Genomic DNA, 21,029 nt, shown 5'->3' with positions numbered 1-21,029 from the left:
GCTGGTGCCACAGTATTGTGCGCTGAATACCCTGTCCCGAGAAAGGTGGCCCCAGGGCTTGGGTTGGTGTGAGGCCAGCCACATAGGGAGACCACGACACCCCCAGCACCCCCTCCTTGACAGCCTGGGTTTGAGAGGGGCTCAGAGCTAATGGGTTTTCATTCTGAATTAAGATGCAAACTGATTCAAACCACTTCCAAATAGGATTTATCCTCCCGAAACAGAACCGATCCTGACACTCATCTATGTCATAAGTCCCCGTTCCCAGCAGGAAATCTGCCCAGCAGAGAGCCAGGCTACAGCCCGGAGAAGTGCCAGCAACCCAGAGTTAAGAGAAAGACAGAAGACAAATCACACACATGTCAGGGGCCCCGTGATGACTCTTGAACTGCATTATAAGCTAAAAGATTGTCAGGAAAATCCCCAATTATTATTATTTCTGGGTGATCCAGTTATGGCTGGACCTCATCTCCCTGTTTACACACTTCTGTATTCGGCAATAGGCAGGAACCCCCTTTGCAAGGAGAAGTGAACCCTCTGTTCATGCAGAGGACACGTGGCCGAGGGAAAGACACAGCCAGTGAGGAAAGCCAGGTGAGCGACCAGGCTTGTGCCACCCCTTGCCCCCTGCGCCCCCCGCGCCCCCCGCGCCCCCTGCCCCGTGCTGCTGCCACCGTCCAGAGACACCGCCTTTGCCTTCTGTCTTTGGCGCCCCGCCGGCTTTCTCTCTCCTGGCGCTCGCTGGGTTCTCCACAGGCTGCTGGGGCCGCACACTCCACCAGCCTCCTTTTACTTCTGTTATTTTAATGCAGGGACATGAATCTCATGAACGTTATCTCCTCACTGAGCTGCATAATTGCAGACAAGAATCTATTCTTAGCAAAAAACTTGCTTTGACAGATTAATATGGCTTAACTTTGCTGCTGATGATACAAAAATGAGCCCTTCGCGGCATTCCTGTTCTCCGAAGACTTTCTACAAGCGGCAGGTAATTACTTCCTCACGAGGGTCGACAGGTGTTATTTCCCTGCAGTCTCGGTGGGAGGGCCCTGTGCCGAGGCTGGGCGCAGGCCCCGGGGGGCAAGGGGAGGCCTGGGCCCGGAGTCACCGAGCAAGGGCCGTCCCAGCCAGGCTGACGCTGCTGCCTGGGCCTCTGGGGAGGGGGGTCAGTGTCCCCGAGGAGGAGGGAGGGACCCACTCTGCCTAGATTGTTCTACACTCCGGCAGGGTAGGGGGGCGGGGGTCTGTGCTGCACAGATCCAGGCAGGATCCCAGGAGGGCAGGACTGTCTTTTGGTTCGTGTGTTGATCTATTCCAAACGCCCAGAACAGCGCCCCCCACACGGTAGCTACCCGTGTATCTTTACTGAACAAATATCCCTATAAAATAGACACCGTCCTTCTTTCTGTGTACAGAGAGACAGAGCTACAGACGGGCTCAGGCATCTGGATCATGGTTCCTACCTCCGAGGGACTCACAGTCACGGCCAGTGGAAAACAGAGAAGCAAGTTTTCAGGTGTCAATAGGAGTTTGCTGGACGAAGCAAAAGGAAAAGGCATTCCAGGCCCACAGGACAGCATGGGGAGGGGGCAGTGCAGACGGGAAGGGACAGGCTCAGCCCTGCCTGCTTGCTCTGTGCAGCTCTAACTCCAGACCTCATGCCATCCCACTCTGAGCAGCCAGGGGAGGTCCTGGTGCTGGTGCTGGGGGGGAGCTCCCCATGGAGCAAGGAGAGGCAGGTCCGCGGGGCACTGAGCAGCCTGCCTCAGGCCAGGGCCCCTTAGTGCTCCATCTTTCCACCCCACCGGCATGGGCCTGCATGTCACCCACACCTCCCGGTGGCCAAGCAAGGGCCAGAGAGAAATCCAGCCTCCTGCTCCCAGGGCAATCAACAAACTGGGGCAGCCTACACTGGTATCCATGAGAGAGGCACCCCTGGGATAGAGGGACTGGCCTGGGGCTCGAGACATTTGGGCTGTGGCCCAGCCTGGCCACTTATCCCAGTCACCCCCCTGCCCCCCAGGCAGAGTGCATGCACATCCTGGTCCTGCACGCCGGCCCATCGATCTAGCAGATGTAACACAGCAGGCTTGCCGTGTGCTTGCCTGCTTCTGCTCACCCCCTCACACCTCTGCCATCGCCGTGAGGGTGTGCCAGCCTGGTCCCAGGAGGAGGGGGAGGCTGGATACAGGGAGGGAGCAGACCCCCTCCACAATCAGCTGCCCCCTACATCTGTGAGTAAGCCCAGCCCTGATGTGGAAAATGTGAGATTGTTGTTGCAGCTTTGTTACACGGCAACATTGCGGCCAGCAGCTGACTGGTGCACTGCTCCTCTCTGACCTCCAGGTAACCCTTCAGTAAAGGAGGGGCTTCACAGGGACCCTCTCTGCCATGCCCAGAGAAGTCCGTGGTTCCTGTCTCCCTGATGGCCCTTCTCAGACATCCCTGCCTCAGCCTCTGGAGGTTTCTTCACGGATGCCCTGTGCACCTGTGCATCTCCCCCCCCACTGCCCCCCCCCCCCCCCCGCAACCCTGGGGTCAGTGCGGGATCAGGGAAGCACTTACTGGCTCACAGTTGGTGGGTTTTCCATTCATGTCCATGCTGGGTGGCCTCAGGTGATCCCAGTCACGGCCCTTGTTGTAAGTTATAAGTGTGACCACCTTGCCATTGGTTTTTTGGTTCGCCAAGAAGACTCCTTTCACCCCTCGGACCTGGAACAGCAATGCAAGAAGTGCCGTAAATACCCATCCGGGGAACCCCCTGACAACAGAGCATGCACCATGTGCCAACCCCTTGCTAAGAGCTCTGTCCACAGGGCCGCATTTCACACCAGGAAGAGCCCCAGAGCTGAGGTGATCTGCATACATTCTGGAGGTGAGTGTGGCTCAGGGGGTGAGGGTGACAGACTGTGGCCCCTAAAGCCCCTGGGTGCCTGTGTGACACAGAGCTGCCGTCCCAGGCCCAGACGTTGGCCATCAGACAGTGAGCAGAGCCCTGGTCCTGCCATGCCTGGGTGTCACGGTCACCCCATCTCCACCCCAGAGCCCCTGAACCATGCCTCCCTCCACTGGACCCACAGGGCCTGGGCCGACGCCAGTACGCTGGGCTCTCCTCCAGATTCCCTCAGCTCAGCCCCCACAAAAATGCCAGGTAGGGAGGACATGGGGTGGGCACTGACCACCCCCTCCCTGGCCAGGGGCTCAGATTCACCTTGTCCCCCTTCTCAGTGTTTCCAGGGTGCCCGTGCAGTGAGCCCAAACACAGCCAACACTTGGCTACTGACTGGGCCCATGAGAAAGTCTGAATATCAGCAAAGGCCTCTAGGTCAGTGTCCTGAGCACACATAGGCGGGCTCTCCCCGCCAGTTCCTCCCAAACGAGGGCCTCGGATGTACAGCTATCGAGACCCACCGGTGTGGCCGGGCCCCCAGGAGCCTCCTGTGCACCTGCGGCTGTGGCTGCTCCTCCATGGGCAACATGTCACTACTTCTTGGAGGGAGCCCAAGAAACTGGAGCCTCGGGGAGCCATGGGATTTACCCAGGCTGAGGAATCTGCTTCTGTCACATGACGATGCACAGTTCCTGAGCGCCCTCTCTGCAGCAGGCAAGCGAGGTTCAAGTGCGCCATCAAGGAGCTGCCCATGACACCGGGGCCAGCGCTGCCCCGCACCCAGCACATAGGCCCGCCACATGTCCCTGCGTGGGGAGAGCAGGGCGACCGAAGGAAAGACACGAGTGGAGGGTAGATGTGCGCCCTGGGGCTGCTCTATCGGAGTAATGTGGGCTGGTGGCTTATAACACTTCATTGCGTCACAGTTCTGGAGGTCAGAAGTCCAGCACAGGGGTCCCCCTGGGGTCGCAGGGCCGGCTCATCCTGGAGGCTCCAGGCTCTGACCCTCCTCGTCAGCACCCCCTTTCAGGGACCCTCTTGATCCCACCAACTTTAACTGCCCTGTGCCATGCGCATCTACACAGGATGTCGCTCCAGGTGGGAAGGGTGTCCAGCCCCCATCCTGCAGACAAAGCTGGAGCTGGTCTCCCTGTAGCGACAGCCTGGGGCGTGGAGGACCACGACCCCTTCTCCCACACATGGTGACATCGCTCTGCCTCCTGCTCACCTGGGTCCAGCGCTGGGTCCAGGGGCCTCCCTGAAACCCTAAGGGCAGGTCACATGAGGATTTGCCCAGGGCTGAGTGGCTTTATTCCATAATTGCCATGTCATGTTCTGCTGGCCTCCGTGAAAACACCCAGCAGCCCATTATAGCACAGATGCCTCATGTCCGGGTGATGGCAGGTGGCACATGGCGAGTCTGGGCAGCACCCACCCCAGGCTTCCTCTGAGCAGAGGGGCCATGGCTCCCAACATCGACGTGACCTCACACAGGCCCCTTCAGGGCTGTATTTGCTCCTGTGGCTGCCGTAACCAAGCACCACAAACTGGGAGGCTAACCAGACATCTGTCCTCACAGCCCAGAGCCCAGAAGCCCAAAATTGAGGTGTGGCTGGGGCTGCGCTCCCCCTGGAGTTCCCAGGGAGGACCCTCCCTTGTCTCTTCCAGTGTCTGGTAGCTCAGGGGTCATGGGCCTGTGTCCACATCTCCCCAACGTCTCCCCTGTCTTCACGTGGCCACCTCCCTGTGTCTGCATCTCCTCTTCTGACTCCAGAGGACCTTTGTCCTTGGATCTGGGGCCTGAGTGGAGAATCTTCATGCTCTCATCTCAAGGCCCTTCACCTAATGACAGTGGCAAAGACTCTTTCTCCAGCCAAGGTCACGGGCACAGGTTCCAGGGACTGACAGGGCCACATAGGCTGGGGGTCCCCATTCACCCGGCTATGATGGCTGCCTCCCACCTGTGGCCAGGACTCTTCAGGGGCAGGGGCAAGACGGGGATCCCCTGAACCCCCATTCCTAACCCAAGCTCCAGCATGGAGGCATGCAGAAAAGGGCCAGTGTCTCTCCTTGAACCTGGGAGGTGCCAGCTCACGGCACCTGAAAGCCAGGCCTTCTGGCGCAATATTTGCCTGTGACGTCTGCGACAAAGCATTTTTCCCTGATGCGCCATTGGAGAAATGATAACCATGATCGTAAGTGGCACGTGTGGAGGACCTCGCAGGCCAGGTTCCGGGCCAGGTCTTTCCTGTGCGTCAGCTCAAATCCCTGGGAAAGGCCACTGCTCAGTATATGGTGGAGGGCTTGTGGAGCACGGACCTGGCACCAGACACTGCTCTCCGTGTTCAAGGAGCCCTATGTCCCTGAAACTGCACAGCAATCCTCTGAGGAAAGCGCCACTGCCACCCTCATCTCTTGATGAGAAACTGAAGCACAGAGAAGTTAAGGAGCCTGCCCAGGTCACAGAGCAAACACAAACCAGAACTGGGATTTGAATGCAGGCTGTGCAGCTCCAGAGCTGTGCTTGTAACCACAACCCACGGCCCCCATCAGCTGGATTTCAGGGAAGCAGTGTCCCCCGTGAGGTGGGTGGGCAGCAGGTGTCACCTATATGACAGGCCACTGTGAACCTCCTCTAGCTCCTCATGTCCTCTTATTTCGTGGTTTTTGTCCACAGATTACTTGTTCCCGAGTTCCCCAGATGGCTAATTCTGCTCCATCTCAACTCAATCTGCATCCTCTCCTCCAGGAAGCACTCCCTGACTCCCACCCTGGACTGGGCGATTGCCACCCACTGCATCCCCTGGGTGCTGGCACACAGATCGGAGCCACCGTTGGGAGCTGGTCTTCTCACAGAGGCCGGCAGCTCTGTGAGGGGCTGCGTGTTCCTCCCTGACTGAGGGAGAGGCCCAGAGCCTGGCATGTGGGACCAGCGCTGCAGACACCTGTGCACACAGTGGGCCATGGGACATGTCCCTGTGCACAGCCCCTGGTCCTGGTCCCCTTCCTGAGCCACCGTCACCCGCTCCCTCTCCCCCCGCCAGCTGTGCTGTGCAGCAGCCGGACACCATTCAGCGCCAGGTCTGGGATGTGCCCAGTGCCTCCCTGGAGGTTCTGCAGGACAGGGCCTGGGGAGGGGGACGGTGGCCACCTTGGACAGGACAGGCCATCTCTAGCAAAAGATCAGGGCCACAGGCAGTGTTCCTCTGCTTCCCCCTAGGGAAGAAGCCCTGCAAATGGGCTCTCATTGTAAACACATGATTACATTCATTCCTTTCTTTGGGAAAGTGGTTCCCTGCTGCTCCTTAACAGCTCAGAGGTGAAGGCAGGAGTGCTGGATCTCTCTGGAGGCTGCCTCCAGCCTCCCATGCGGCAGATGAACCCCACTGCCTGCTCCAGGCTCTGCTAGCATCCACGCACCCACACACACTCCAGCATTTACTGCAGTAGGGCACTTGCTCTGTTCCCACAAGGGAGGGGGGATCCCAGAGGACAAGGCATGAGCTGAGAGCCTAAAAGTGAAGGACGGAGCCAGGGAGCGCCAGTGAGGAGGCTGGCACCAGGCTTGGGGCCTACAGGCCTGGGCTGGTTCTGGTTTCTTGGCTTTGCTTCCTGTGTCTGTCCAGGCAGGTCGCTTACTTTCTCTGAGCTTCAGGCTCCTGACCTGAACATGGGCCGAGAGGCCCCCTCTGTGGCTCTGGTGTGACCAGAACAGAGGAGGTGACCCAGTCCAAGAAAGGGACCGTGTCATGGATGTCCGTGGAATCCAAGTACCAAGTGAGATGGTGCAGGGGTGGCACCTGGCGTGGGAGCCAGAAGCCCCTGTTTGGAGCCTCCGATCGGGCCCTTGCGTCAGAAGAGCACGAGCACAGGCTTCCGTGGGAGACAGTTGAGGCAGGGCTCCAGGGAGAGGGCAGGGGGAGAGGCAGCGAGGCAGGGACGCTGAGGGTGCTGGGACAGAGTCAGAGCCGGAGCCTCTGGCCCTTAGGTACAAACCACACTGCACCGGCTTTCAGGCTTTGGAGTGTGAGCCAGAACTGGCTTTACAGATGGTGGCCTGCGATCCCGGCCGTGATGCAGACCTCTAACACTGACCCCCAATTCAGCAAACTAGAGCGCCCCAAAGAATCCCATCCCTTCTCAGCATACCTGTATTACAGAGGATTTGCACTCCATTATCAAATTTTGAACTTTGTCAAAGAGACTATGTTTTCCCTCTTTGTCTGAAAGTACCTACACAGCATCCTCTTGGCCTGCAAAGCCTCCATCCAATACATGGTCCCTCACCGAAATATTTGCAGACTTGAGATAGTCTTAGAGACGACGGGGGTGGGGGGGGGACGGGCAGGGGAGAGTGAGGAACGCAGTGAGGCCTGGCCCCGACACCCCGCACCCAGCACCCGGGGCCACACCCCCAGATCTCTCTCTGGCGATCATCCCACCTCGAGGATGTCGATGACCACACTCTCCTCCGCCTGCCGGGAGCTTCGCACGTCCTCCAGCACCAGAGAGTAGCGCACGCCGCGCGGGTCCGACTGGTACAGGTTGTAGGTGTCCATCTGGTACCACTCCTGCACCGCCACGAACACCTGGTTCTCGTCCGTGCTGATGATCTGCAGATCCTGGGAACACGTGGTGGGGGGGAAGGGTCAGAGGTGAGCAGGAGGTGGGCGTGGGAGTGTGAGCCCTGAGGGGATGGGGCAGGGCTCAGGCCTGGGGGTGCTGCTCACGGCTCTCCCAGAGTCCCCCTAACCCAGATTTTCATCCTGCTTCTGCCCTCGGCTTGGTGACCTGGGACAAGTCCCTATATCCCCTTGGGCCTCAGTTCTCCCACCACCAACACGGAGGTGATGCCCTGGCCTCCATACTGGGTTGTGGGAGGGACGGCCCAGGCACACAGTGGGGCACACGGAGGCCCCCTCCTCCCAGCCCTGTGTCAGGCCATCTGTCCATCTGTCCCTGTTGTGTGGAGGACTTCCTCCATGCACCTCCAGTGTCACCTCTGGGGACACAGGGGCTGGGTCTCCCCTGCAGGCCCATCCTGAGGATTGGGTGAGTCTTCTTTTGGTTCATGCACTCACCATGCATTCATTAGGCACCTACTGTGTGCCAGGCACTGTACCAGGTGCTAGGCCTCAGCAGGGAGCCACAGGCGGGCTCTGCCCTCGGGAATGTCCCCTGGGGGATGGCAGATTTGGATTAAGCCACCCGGCAGTCATCTTGAGGCTCCATTCCGAATTTTACAATTCAGAAACAGACAAAACCCAATCACATAAAAGGGAAGAAGAAGGAACCCCGGACCATCCTTGCTTCATTTATCTTTTGTCTCCCAGCCAGTGCACAGCGCTGGGTGGGAGCCCTGGGAACAGGCCCACTTCAGAGCCACAACAGGCTTTTACTCTCCAGCACTACTTCCCGTCCGTCACTCCAAAACCTTCACTGCCCTGCTGGCAATACAGACGCTGAAAACGCAAGGGTGAGCCGGGCATCACCAGCCAGCACCTGCAGAGGAGAGGCGGACCCCTCCATCCCCGCCCAGGGCAGGGCTGCTGCACTTTCGGGGAATGCTTCTCCCTATGTCTTCCCAGCTGGTATTAGGCGGGAACAGATGGGTAAGCTTCTTTGTCTAATAGCACACTGAGTCTCTATTCTGTCCAGGGGGTGAGGCCTCCAGCGGATGAAGGTCTGGCTGCCTGGGTGGGACACAGTAGTGATGGCCGGCACCCCCCTGCCGTACCCCTGTGCTGTAGGGGCTTTGCAGAAACGGGACGTGTTGCTCTGAAGCACTGACCGTGCACCTCCCAACCAGGGAGGCCCCTGCAAGCACGAGCTGGGGCCCTTTGTCTATGGACTGAAATCTAACACGCAGCAATGACTGGAACCAAGAAGCTTGTCACCAGGGAAGATTGTCGAGGTCAGGGACACAGGGCTTGGCAGTTCCCATCCACAGTATGAGAGAAGAGGGTCATGGGGGAGTCCCAGGGATACATGTGGAGCCTGGCACGAATCAAGCTTATCACTGCTCTGCTCTCCCAACCCCCATCCCATTCCTGTGCTCCCGGCCACAGGCCAAACTGCACTGTGTCCACTGGGGTTTGGTCATCCTGCTGCCTCAACAGGAGCAGGTGGGCCCGGGCTCAGGCAGCGCCTGCATCCGTCAGACAGCACGCACCCAACATTAACCACTATGGCATGAAATCCAACCTCGTCTCCTGTGCACCTGGGCAAGTACACGGGAGAGATGCTTACTAGAATCTGGGAAGCAATGAAAAATGTATGATGTGGCTAAAAGCTGCCAGCAAACCCATCCCTAGATGAGACCTGATACTAACATTCAAAAATGTTTACTTTGGGGCCTTTTCCCGAGTGTGAGTGATACGTGTTTTTCATGTACAGCCTGCAGCATCCCGCTGTCTCTCATTACATGGGGAGCACGCTCCTCTGTCATGAGAGTTATGCATAAACACCATTTTTAATGAGTACGTGCTATTCCATTTTGTGGATTTACCATGTCTCTTTGAACGATTTCCCCGCTGGCAAGCCATCAGCATCTCCAACATTACATGCAGAACAGTCCTGAACGTTCCTACACGTTGGTCTCTGCCTCTCTGATCACGTCCTGAATGTAAATTTTAAGGGATATTGCTGCGTTGGAGAATATGAGCATTTTTAAAGCTCCTCTTGCAAAGTAAGTGACTGTCCTGAGAGTTTATATTCATTCTTTGCCCTCCAGCATGGCTAACGGGTGCTCATTCCACTTCATGCATGCCAATACTGAGAACGGCCTCTTGAGAATCTTTGCTGATTACAGAATATGGTAATAGATAATAGAGAAGAGATAAATAATGTGCAGTGCTGGCTTACATTTGAATTTATGTCTCTGTCTCTAAAAAGAAGAGTTAGAAGCCAGAAACGTTCGTTGGTTCCGTTTTTTAAACAAAGGACATAGGTAACAGTCTGATGTCTGTACATTTGTAGATATGTGTGTGTGTGTGTGTGTGTGTGTGTGTGTGTGTGTGTAGCCTGGGGAGATACTTGGAATACCAAAGTTGTCAATATTTGTCACTAGGGAGAATTAGGTTTGGTTTCTAGTAACAGAAACTGGAGGGGAAAAATAGTGATTCAAACAAGATAGCGCCTTCCTCCTACATGTAAAAGAAGTCCAGAGGTGGGCAGACGGGTACGGAAGCTGGACAAAGTCACCAGGAACAGAGGCTCCTTCTGGTTGCATGGCAGCTCCGCTTCTGAACGTGTGGGCCAGATGTTGGAGACATAGCCGCTTGTCGTTGCAGGGGGAGCTGGGAAATGTGGTCTTGTACTGGTAAGCAATGTACCAGCTAAAAATGGGGGATTTGTTAAAGCAAAGACACGGGAAAGAATGAATATTGAGAAGTCTCTAGGAGTTTTACAGCCATTATCTTGAGGAAGGAGGAGGTAGGACTGTTATGGAAATAAGAAATGGGGAAGCAAGCCAGTAAAAACAGCATATACACGCGTACTGTTCCATTAGCTGTAGGGAATACATTTTAAAGAAGTGATTTTGGAAAGTGTAAAAAACACTTGTAATAAGCATGATTAGGGAAATTTCCCTGTAGACTTTTACATAAAGTGCACAGAACAGTCTAATGAACCAGCATCTTCATCACATTCTGTGAGCACCTTGCATATATAGCAACTCACCGCCTTCCGGCTCCAAGGTTTCCAATGGGAAATCTGCTGGTTACCTCATTGAGGATCCTCATACCTGATGAGCTGCTTCTCTCTTGCTGTTTTCAAGACTTTTATTTTTTATTTTTTACTTTTTAATCATTATTTTTTATTAAGTATAGTTGACATACAGTGTTACGTTAGTTTCAACATATTGATTCAACAATTCTATACATTATGCAGTGCTTACCAGGGTAGGTGTAGTCAACACCTGTCACCATAAAATATTATTGCAATATTATTGACTATATTCCCTATGCTGTACTTTTTTTCATCTCTGTGACTTATTTATTTATTTTTTATTGGATTGTTTTTTTATCTTTTAATCATTGATTATAATGCATCTGGGTGTGGAACTCATTGTGTTCCACTACTTGGAGTTCATCAAGCATTTTTAAATATTTATATTCATGTATTTCATTAATTTGGGAGAGTTTGGGCCATTGCTGCCTTTTTTTAAAAAAAAAGGTTTTATTTATTACATTTGAGAGATAGAGAGATGGAGGAAAGGCAGAGGGAAAGGGGGTGAGAAACCCAAGCAGACTCTGCACTGAGCTTGGAGCCCAACACAGGGCTCAATCCCACGATTCATGAGATCATGACCTGAGCCATAATCAAGAGTTGGGTATTTAACCAACTGAGCCCCCAGGAACTCCCATTGCTTCTTTACATAATCTCCCTGCCCCTATCTCATGCCTCTCCTTTTGGGATGCCCACAATGCCTATGTTGATATATTTGCTGGTGTCCCACCAGCCCCTCAGATGCTCACTTCTCTTCAATCCTTTTTCTCTTTCTGTCCCGCAGACTCCATAACATCAATGGTCTCACCTTCAAGTTCTCAGAGTCTTTCCTCTGTCTGCTCAAACCTGCTTTCCAACCCTCCTAGCAAATTTTGCATTTCAATGATTGGTTGTTTTCACTACAGAATTTATTTTTGGTTCCTTTTAACATTTTCAACCTATTTCTTGGTTGTGTCTATTTTGTTAATTTGTACATTGTTTCCTTGACTTGCTTCATGGTTTCCTTTAGCTCTCTGAGCATCTTCAGGACAGTTGTAGTAAAGTCTTTGTCTGGTAGGGTTGCCATCTCGTCTTCTCAGGGACAGTTTCTAATGCTTTTTCTCCTTTGATCGAATCATATATATATATATATATATATTTTGCCTTGTAATTTGTTGTTGCTACTGAAAGCTGGATATTGGAATCTAATAATGTGGTAACTCTGGAAATCAGTTTCTCTCTTTTCCTAAGGGTTTGTTGTTTTTTGTTTCTGTATCAGGGATCAGTCTGAGGTAGAAACTTAAGTGAACCTGAGATTTCCCCTGGGCATGCTCGGCGACTCTTCTAAATTTCAACGTATGTGTGGTTGCTTTTGAATGTCATAGTCTCTAAATGTCCAGCTCCCAAAAGGGAAGAAGAGGGAATATAAATGGAAGTCAGGGGGTGGAAACAGGCTCTGACCTTTAAATCCCTTAGAAGCTGCTTCGGCTAGTACTAGTTGCAGCAACGGCTGCGCACCAGGATGTCTATACCTCCGTGATCAGAAGCAGCAATCAACCCCCAGCGCAGACCCCCAGTATTCGGAGAATATCCATGTGCATGCTTCTCCAGGCACATGAGCATAGTGGCCCTGCCGCAAGGCTGGGGTGGGGAATGGGCTGCTGCTATCATGGGAAGAGCTGAAATTGTGGAAATTAACCTTGATTTACTGTCCAAATGTTCCCCTGGATGCTACAAGCGTCTGAATAGACACCAGAGTTCTAAAACAGTTGCACTGGACAGATTCTGTAGGAGCCACTGTTGTCTAAGTGACAAGATGAGGAGCTGATGATTCCTGCCCCTCCACCTCCCCTACCGCCCCTTCCTCCTTCATTCTCTTTTTTTTTTTTTTTAAGATTGATTGATTGATTTGAGAGAGAGAGCACATGGACACGGAGCGGGGAGGCTGAGGGAGAGAGAATCCCCCAAGCTGACTCCCGGCTGAGTGGGGACCCCAATGCAGGGCCCAATCCCACAACATGTGAGACCATGACCTGAGTCGATGCCAAGAGTGAGATGCTCAACCGACTGAGCCACCTCAGGTTGGTACCTCTTCTCCTTCATTTTTATGCTTTGTGGGTTATATTTTATTTTATAAAAGGTATTACAAATAAAGGACTATTTCACTTTAAAGTAAATTTGCATTTATTTTAAGCTTATGAATGTTATCTGGATTTTTTTCCCTTTAATCTGTTTATAGCCTTTGCTGATTTTTTCTTGTTAAAAAAGGTGGTATTTTAAAAAAAAATCGTTACAAGTAAATAACTCAAACAAAGCATGCTGGCAAAGATAATAAAAACCTGTTTACCTTTTCTAGTTTCTACAGACAGGTGAATTAAAACAGAAGAATGGTACCAATCATGCCTTTTGAAGTAGAAGGAATGCCAAAAGAACTGATGCAACACAAAATCTGGCAGGGCTCTGTTGACACTGATGGGAACAGAAGGCTAGTTGAGGACAAAGCAAAGGGTGACACTCCGCTAATGACCCCCCCACCCCCAAGTGGGATGTGTGCGACATTCCTGGCTGCCCTAAAGCTAAGGAAAGAAAAAAACACAGAGTTAACTTATAGAGATCACAATCCTGCAAGACATGAGTCCCCTTCAGTTTACAAATGCCCTAGCAATTTACAAGAAAAAGCCATTTTTATCGATAACCTAGCTTCCAGAAGGAAATGTAGATACAATGAAATGTCCTTATAACCTGCAGCCCAGTGACAGATACTTGAAGTGAGCAGTGATTTGGGAAACAAAGGTGGAAGAGAAATTATTAAATTTCCTTACTACCTACAACCCACTGACAAGTCCTGGAAACAGGCCGAGTGACATTCCTCCAGGAGCTCAGGTGCCCCGATGTTGATGCTGAGGGCAAAAGGCAATCCTAGCCCGACCGCAGGATTCTGTCAGTCTATTGGGACATTTAAAATTCCTTTAGAAGCTTCCTTCATCTCTACCTCCCAAGATCCATGTTGGCAATCATCCCCCAAGCCTATGACCCACCGACATGCATCTGAAGGGTCTCAGGACTAGGGTTTTATTAGATGGTAATAAACGACCTTCTCCCAACAATAGCCAGTCCCCTCCAGGTCCTGGAAACCCCCGCTTCCAAATTCCTTAGACACTTCCACTCTCTCTGACCCCCTCCCAACTTGAAAGTCTATCATGGATCACCCCTCACGACCCTTGGCAGAAAGGCAGCTCTTTCTACCCATGGGTGCCATCCCCGTGCTTTAATAACATAATCTTTTTTCCACCAAAGACGTCTCAAGAATTCTTTTTTGGTCATGGGCTCTGAACCTCACCTCACCAAACCTCACCTATATTCCAAAATTATATCAACACTGGTCTGTCCCAACTTTGCCAGGGGTGCGGTGGGACCCTCTTAGAGGGCAAGCAAGCTACATAAATATTTAAATTCTTTGTTTAGATGCCCTTCTTAAGACTTTACCTTGAGAAAATAAAACAAATACCTGCAGGCACAGTGTGTAAGCACTGCTGCCCTGTTGGCAAGCCTGACAAATGGAAACAACCCAAGTGCCCAAACAATAGACTCTGGCTTAAACCAAGTGAAGTCTCCTCAACAGAAAGTTCTACAGTCCCTTTCAGTGGATCTCGTGCATCATTCTGGAAAAATCCTCACGATACAACATCAGGCTGTAGATTGAGTGCCCAAGATGATTCAGTGACATAAAAGTCACCTGGGCATGTGACCAAGGGGGGCAAGAACCCAACAGGATCTTGCAGATGAGGGAGGGGGTAACGGGAGGGGGGAGGGAGGCTCCTCTCTGGTGTAATTTCTATTGTTTTCCCGATGTGATTTCGTTTAAAGAAAAAAATAAAAGACAGAGGTGGATTGAGGGGAGAAAATAGGCTAGAGTCACAAACTCACCGAAGAGCGACAAAATCTGACCAGGAAACTCAATTAGCCAGTTCTACAGGCTGCTGGTAGGAGACCCTGAGGCCTGGCTGCTCCCCTGGATTTGATGAAGAGGAAGCAGACCTGCTGTTCTGCTGCACAAAGCACTCAGCAAGATGATAATGGTCTGGGGGCGAGGAGGGGGGAGGGACAGGGAATGTTCCCAAGAGCAACCCAGCTGCCCGTCTATCATCCCCGGCTGCCTGTCACTGGCTCGGCCCCAAGTGAGCGTACTTAGTGCCAATGCAAAGTCACAATCCCTTGAAACTGGATGACATGGGGACTTGTATGTGTCTCTTTCCTGCCACCCACTTATGATGTGCAGGCTGTGCCTTCTATCAAAGCCTCAAGATTCTTTTTGATGATCCCCTTTCCCCACAGAGATGGGGATGAAGGGAGCTGGCAGGTGATGCTACCGTCAAGGCTCTGCAGTGGGGCACCTGCAGGGGTGCTTCCCACAGACCCCATGGGTGACTTTGAGGAACACACATTGCCACCTCATCGCTGCAGACGATGATGCTGAGGCCCAGGGAGCTGCAGCCAGTGCTCAAGACCTCAGAGGTCATGACTTGTGGCCATCAGCTCCTTAGAACTCCTTCAGAAGTGGCCTGGCTGCTGGTCCAGGCAAGGGGCAGCAGCTGCCCACAGTTGGGCCCCATGTCACGGGGGAGCAAGGAAGGCCTGGGCGTCCACCTCACTCCTCCTGGCCCGCTGTCCCCCTCCCCTGCTCCGGGACATCGGGTGCTTCTGAAGCTGCAGCCGCCTGGGAGTAGAGAGGAAAGGCCCCACATGCTGAAAGGCTCCTCACCCTCAGGGACAGGAATGCCACTTGCCCTATGTGAAACCATTAGCTTTTCATTTCCTGGCTTATCCAAGCCTGGAGTGAATCTCTGCAACTTGCTCGTTTCCTTTCTCTCTTTTCCTTCCCATTTTATCTCCTTTCTCTTCTTTTTTAAAGAAGAAGTTTTAAAGTTTTCTTTTAAAAAAATACCCTTAAGTACTCTCCTTGTGCCTGGCTCTGGAGAGGTGTCCTGGTGGCCAGCACAGCCTGGCACAGGTGCAGGTGTGGAGGACTTTACAACAGGGCACTGCACCCCCCTGCACCTGGGCTTGCAGGGCCCAGAGCAATGATCTCCTCTCCCTACTCCCAGCCGCTGCTTTACAACCAGGCTCCCTCCCACCCCAGGGCCTTTGCACAAGCCCAGCCCTCCACATGCACAGCTTTCCCACAACCTCAAGACTTCAGGACTTCAGAGAAAATGTCCCCCCCAGGGACAGCCCCCCTCAGGGACGACTCCCCTACCCCATCACCCTCCGTCTCTGCCTCTCCTTCCCTCATGGGGTAACACACAACCTGAGATCATTTCATATATTTGTCTACTTGGTTTTCTGTTCATTCCCTCTCTGAAAGCCCCACGAGGGCAGGAGCTGGGGTATCTGGTCCACAGCCATAGCATCAGGCCCTAGCATGCTTCCTAGCTTATATTCGATGCTCAGTAAACGTATGTAGGAGGAGGGGCTGGTCCCATCCGTGCCTGGGCTCTGTGAAGGGGCCACATCCAAGGTCCTCCGGAGGGAGAGGGGGCATGAGGCTGCCCTCAGACCAGCTTTGGGCCCATACTAGCTGTGTGACTTCAGACAGGTTACTCAGCCTCTCTGAATGCAACTCCAGATGAAAGCAGGAGAGGGACTTGGGGTTTGCTAGCACCCTGTGCATCAGGAAAGCAGAGGACAGGGTGCAGAGGGAAACCAAGGCCTGGACCAGCTGGGAGAGACCCGAGTAAGGGCCATTTCTCTGAGACGTCACAGGTGCCCGGGTTTGGGGAAGGCGCAGGCCAGGAGGAGGGAAGAGCATGGCCGAGGCCCTCTGACGGGATAGAGCTGGGCGCACTGAGGATGGGGCGGACCATGGGAGAGGACGGTGGTTGCAGGAAGCACAGCCATCCCTGCTCTTGTCCATCCTGACCTGGGGACCACTGAGTGCCTGTCAGGAGCCCTGCGACCCATGGGTCCGCGTGGGTCGGGACCTGGCTACAGAGCCAGGTGGGATGGCGAAGTCACTCTTACCTTTGGCAGTGCGTACTTCGGCAGCTTCATCAGAACAAATTCACTGCGGCGATAAGAGATGTAATATTTGGTCTGGTTTGTTGAGGTGGCCTAGCAGGAGGGGAAAAAAACACATTTTTAAGAAGCTAGTTTCCAGTCAAGCCGCGTGGTCATGAATGAAATGCTATACATTGTATTTCGGCTGCTGAGAGTGGCCTTTCACTCTGCTTGTACCTGCTCTGCCCGAAATGGACAGACTCCTACTCACCCTTCAGAACCCCACACCAGACGCCCCTCCTCTGGGGAGCCTTCTGCGTCTCTCTGTTAGAACTAACCTTACCCCGTGCTCTCTCACCACCTGTTCCCCTATTACATCCATGTTCCAGTACAAGGCAGAGGAAGTTTCTCCCCCAGGGAGAGTCCTTGGCTGAGCCACTGAGGGGAGGAAGCTCGAGCCACAAAAGACGACCATCAAACCATGAGGCAGGACGAAACAGGAGGCAACACGTGCTGAGACTGCCCACGTGGCGGCACCGTCCGGAGCACCGCTCAGCTCGCCTGGTCTCCTGACAACAGCTCCACAAACCGCCATCACTTCCATTTTAAAGATGAGAATACCGAGGCCCCGGAGATGCGTACGTCGTCTCCCGCGGGCGGTCACAGAAGAGCCAGGAAAAGAGAGGCTCTGTCTTGGATGGGGCGCGGGCAAGAGGGTGGGGCGAGAGGGCGAGGGGGTGGCCGACGGGACAGGAGAGGGCAGTGGCGTGGGGTGGGGGGTGATGGGCGACCTCTGTGTCTCACCACGTGTGAGCGTGCGTTCCGCGCGTGTCTGTGGACACGGCACCCCACATGTGTGCACTCGCTATGTGCAAGCACGTGGAGGTGAATTCTATGCAGGAGTGCGTGAGCGTGAGTCCTGTGGTGTGTACACGCGTGTGCGCACGGCAATGCAGCATAGGCCATCATGCATCACCGCCTGGGCTCAGACTCCAGCTCTACCCCCACGAGCCAGCTGGCCTGGGGACCGGCTTCTGAGCCTCAGTGTCCCCGCCCCATGAAATGGGAGGAGCAGAAGCCAAGTGATGGGGCCGCTGTGGGGATTCACACCCTGGGAAGCTGGTAGGGCAGCACGTGGCCCCTACACATCCACCCACCACAGCAGGCCCGCCGTGCGCAAAGCATCGTGATGACGAGGCTGACCAGCTTTCTCCAGACAACTCCGCCCCAAGGGCAGGGGCTGTGAGGTCTGTGCTGGTCTGGCCCCTGGGGCTCCCTGAGCTGGCAGTGTCGGGATGGGGGATGCACGGGGGTCCTGGGGGCTCAGAGAGGGCGCCCCGGGGTGGGAGAGGCCAGGCCGACTTCCTGGAGGAGGTGGCATCCTGCTTCCTCAGAAGGAAGCTGCCACGCAGCCCAGAGAGAGAGACCCGCTGCGCGGGTCGGGGAGGACGCTGGAGGGACGGCGGCGAGAAGCGGGTGCCCCTCCTCACAGCCCCGTCTGCCAGCCGCTGAGTTCCTGGGCATGGCTGCTCTGGGGCACCCTGGGCGGATGCCCAGCCTGCAAATGTGACACCCTGCGTCCCCCACAGGCCACGGCACGAGGGGCCCGTGGTTCAAGCCCGAGGCTGGGGGCCAGCAGGGGCGCCGCCTTCCCCGAGATGCGAATGTGGCGTTTGCGCTGGAAGCGGATGGCGCAGAGCACAGCAACATCCTCGCGGGGTGGGGTGGGAGCGGTGGGGGGTGCGGGTGCGGGTGGGGTCTGCCCGCGCGGCCCCCACCCCCTCGGAACCACCACACTGGCGCCTGGACCGGGCTGCGGCTGAGCCTCCCACCCGGAGGAGCAGGTGGAGACGGCTGAGCTACTGCGCGTCCTCCCGGGAGGGCAGGTCACACCAGACCAGCAGGCCTGTCCCTGGCGCTGTCCGTCCAGGCCCCCGGGCAGCCAGGCCCCCGGGCGGCTTGTCGTGCCCACGTCATGGGTCGGCACATAGAGGCTCTGTCAGTGGTGCCATTAGGCTCAGAGCCCTGCTTGGGTCTCCTCTGTCCCCTGAGGCCCAGACCCTTCTTTCTGGTCCCACACCGGCCCACAGCACAGCTCCAGGTAAGGGACCGGCACCGTGAACCATTCGGCGCCCTGCGGGGGTCCCAGGAAGGACTCTGGGCTCATCGCACATGGTGTTTGTGGCCAGGAGTGGCGGGAGAGGCCGGTGGGCACTGGGCTGGGATCCTCCGAGGACCAGGAAGGAGGGCAGGTGGAGGCAGGACTACCTCCCAGGGATTACAGTGGGCTCCCTGCAGGGAACCCCCCACCAAGGTAAGAGTCTACAGGGGAGCAGCCCCCAGGGGATCTCCGAGTTGGGGGTTAGGAACAGCTATTCTGGGCAGTTGTTGAGAAACACGGGGACCATGGCCCCTTAGGACAGGATCCGATGGAGACCCACGGCCCCTGTCCGCAGGAGCAGGTGCGTCCCTAGTCCCAAGGTCAGAGCAGCCCACTGTGATGGTGAGGACTGGAGCTGAGAGCGCCACAGTCCCATCTGAGCACAGACAGAGCAAACCCCGGATGACCAGGTGCCCCGTCCTCGTGGCCATGAGCAAGGGCCGTGTCCTACCCCACCTCGCCCATGGCCCCGGTGAGCCTGGCTCCTTCCACATCGGATGGACCAGATGCCCAATCAGCCGGCCCCGTGTCCTTGCACGCTCCCCCCATCTCTTCCCGCTCCCCCAACAACCAGGCCTGTGACCCAGCTGCCCCCCACCCGCTGACTGCGGAGTCTGGTGTCGACAGTAAAGGATGACATGGCGTGGCCCGGCTGTGACAGGAAGACGCGGGGCTGGCTGAGCTCTGAGGAGGCAGCCAGTGGGCCTGACGTAGAATGGAATCAGGGAAGGCTTCCTGAAGCAGGTGGTGTGTGACTAAGTCTTGGAAGGAGAACGGGAGTTCAGCAGGTAGAGAAAGAGATGTGGGACTGGAGTGTGTGATCACGCAGAGGAGATGGGAAGCCGAGGGATGTCACAGAGGCCAAGGAGAACAGGGGCAAGATCCTCTTGCCTGGCCTGCTCTAACGGGGGGCTGTGATGACCCCTGCCTCCTGCCAGTTTTGCAGGAGGGCCTGGCACATTTCGCAGGTGGACAGGGCAGCTGGGGTAATGAAACAGTCCTGAGACCAGGCAAAGAAGAGGCCGCGAGTTGTGGGGAGCCTTCTGTAGGCATTTTTGGACTTGTCTCACAGAGTCCCAGAGGGCAGGACAGGAGCCACCAGATAGGAGTAGAGGAAACACTCTGTCTCGGTGCCAGAATGGACTCTAAAAATTTGAGCCATCCAGGAGCAGGATAGGCTGTTTTGCAAGGAGTGAGCTCCTCATCAGTGGAAGTAATCAAGAAAGTGGTATGACCAGCTGTTAACTGGAGTTTCTGAATGGTCAGAGCACATGTCTTTTAAGGGTGGTCCCAACTGTGACCTGAGTACCTGTGTGTAGAGGCAGCCGGGTCCTGGCCACCAGGCTGTGCCCAGCTGGTGCCTGGCCACCAAGGGCAATGACCAAAGAAAGCCCCTATCGGTTCCAAAGTCAGTGAAACCAAGGCGAGCAAACTGGGTTTGGGCTTGGGGGCCCCGAGCTGTGGGAGGTCCCTGAGAGGCAGAAGGGAGGAGGAGCAGGTGTTTTGGGCCTCTGTGGGTTCTCTGCAGCCACCACCACTGTGGTGGGTGGGTGGGGGAGTATGAATGAAGTAGCCCCTGGAAGTAAAAGAGCCATTTTATTGGCTCCTGTCTCCGTGCTTCCATCTTCCCCGGCGCGGTGTGTACCCCGCGTCGCCGACTGCCCGTTGCCAAGAGGCCCAGAAGCGTCCTTACCTTGAAGAAGATGTAATCGTCCTGCACCGTCAGAGAACCGTGGTCGATGGGGCCTGGGAACGGAGCTGTCAGCGTCTTCTCCGAGCAGTTGTGGATCTGGCAGGTGACATAGCGGAACCCTGCAGGGGACAGGAAAGTGCCACCCGCTCCGACTCCAGCCGCAGGAAGGGCCAGACTCTGCCTCGGACGCTGCGACACGCTGGCCCGCTCCCGGCCCCGCTGGACACTGCTGCAGCGGGCTTGTCTGCGGGTCTGAGTCCCAATGGGGGACTGCACCTGCCGCCCAGCGGTGGCGGCTATGAGCCAGGTGCGCTGCTGAATCCTCAGGACGGTCCCACCGTGGTCCCATCCCCTGGATGGTGAAACCAAGACTGAGGGGAGGGCAGGTAACGCATCTAGGGCAGGGTCTCGCCAAGAAAGTTTGTGGGAACACAGCCGTGCCGGCCCCCTGGGGGGCGTGGACGGCCCAGCTCTCCTACTAGACCCGCAGAGTCCGCCGCGGCAGAGACCCCAGGGCCACCACGCTGCAAGTATTCAGCAGTGGCTCTTGACAGGGACTGTGCACGGGCCCTGGGCCAAAG

The 21,029-nt window shown here is 55.2% G+C and overlaps 1 protein-coding gene across 1 annotated transcript in view; it reads right to left on the bottom strand.

The window, feature by feature from the left end:
• Window positions 1-21,029, bottom strand: part of SORCS2 (sortilin related VPS10 domain containing receptor 2) — a 458,218-nt gene that overhangs the window by 42,067 nt on the left and 395,122 nt on the right. Inside the window, 4 exon segments of the mRNA XM_041753851.1 lie at window positions 2,566-2,712; window positions 7,333-7,512; window positions 16,619-16,708; window positions 20,449-20,567. Of these exon segments, the coding sequence (XP_041609785.1) occupies window positions 2,566-2,712; window positions 7,333-7,512; window positions 16,619-16,708; window positions 20,449-20,567 (536 nt within the window).

The sequence above is a fragment of the Vulpes lagopus genome, chromosome 4 (genome assembly GCF_018345385.1).
Source record: "Vulpes lagopus strain Blue_001 chromosome 4, ASM1834538v1, whole genome shotgun sequence".
Classification (NCBI taxonomy): Eukaryota; Metazoa; Chordata; class Mammalia; order Carnivora; family Canidae; genus Vulpes; species Vulpes lagopus.
This window is presented reverse-complemented; position numbering and strand designations above follow the sequence as displayed.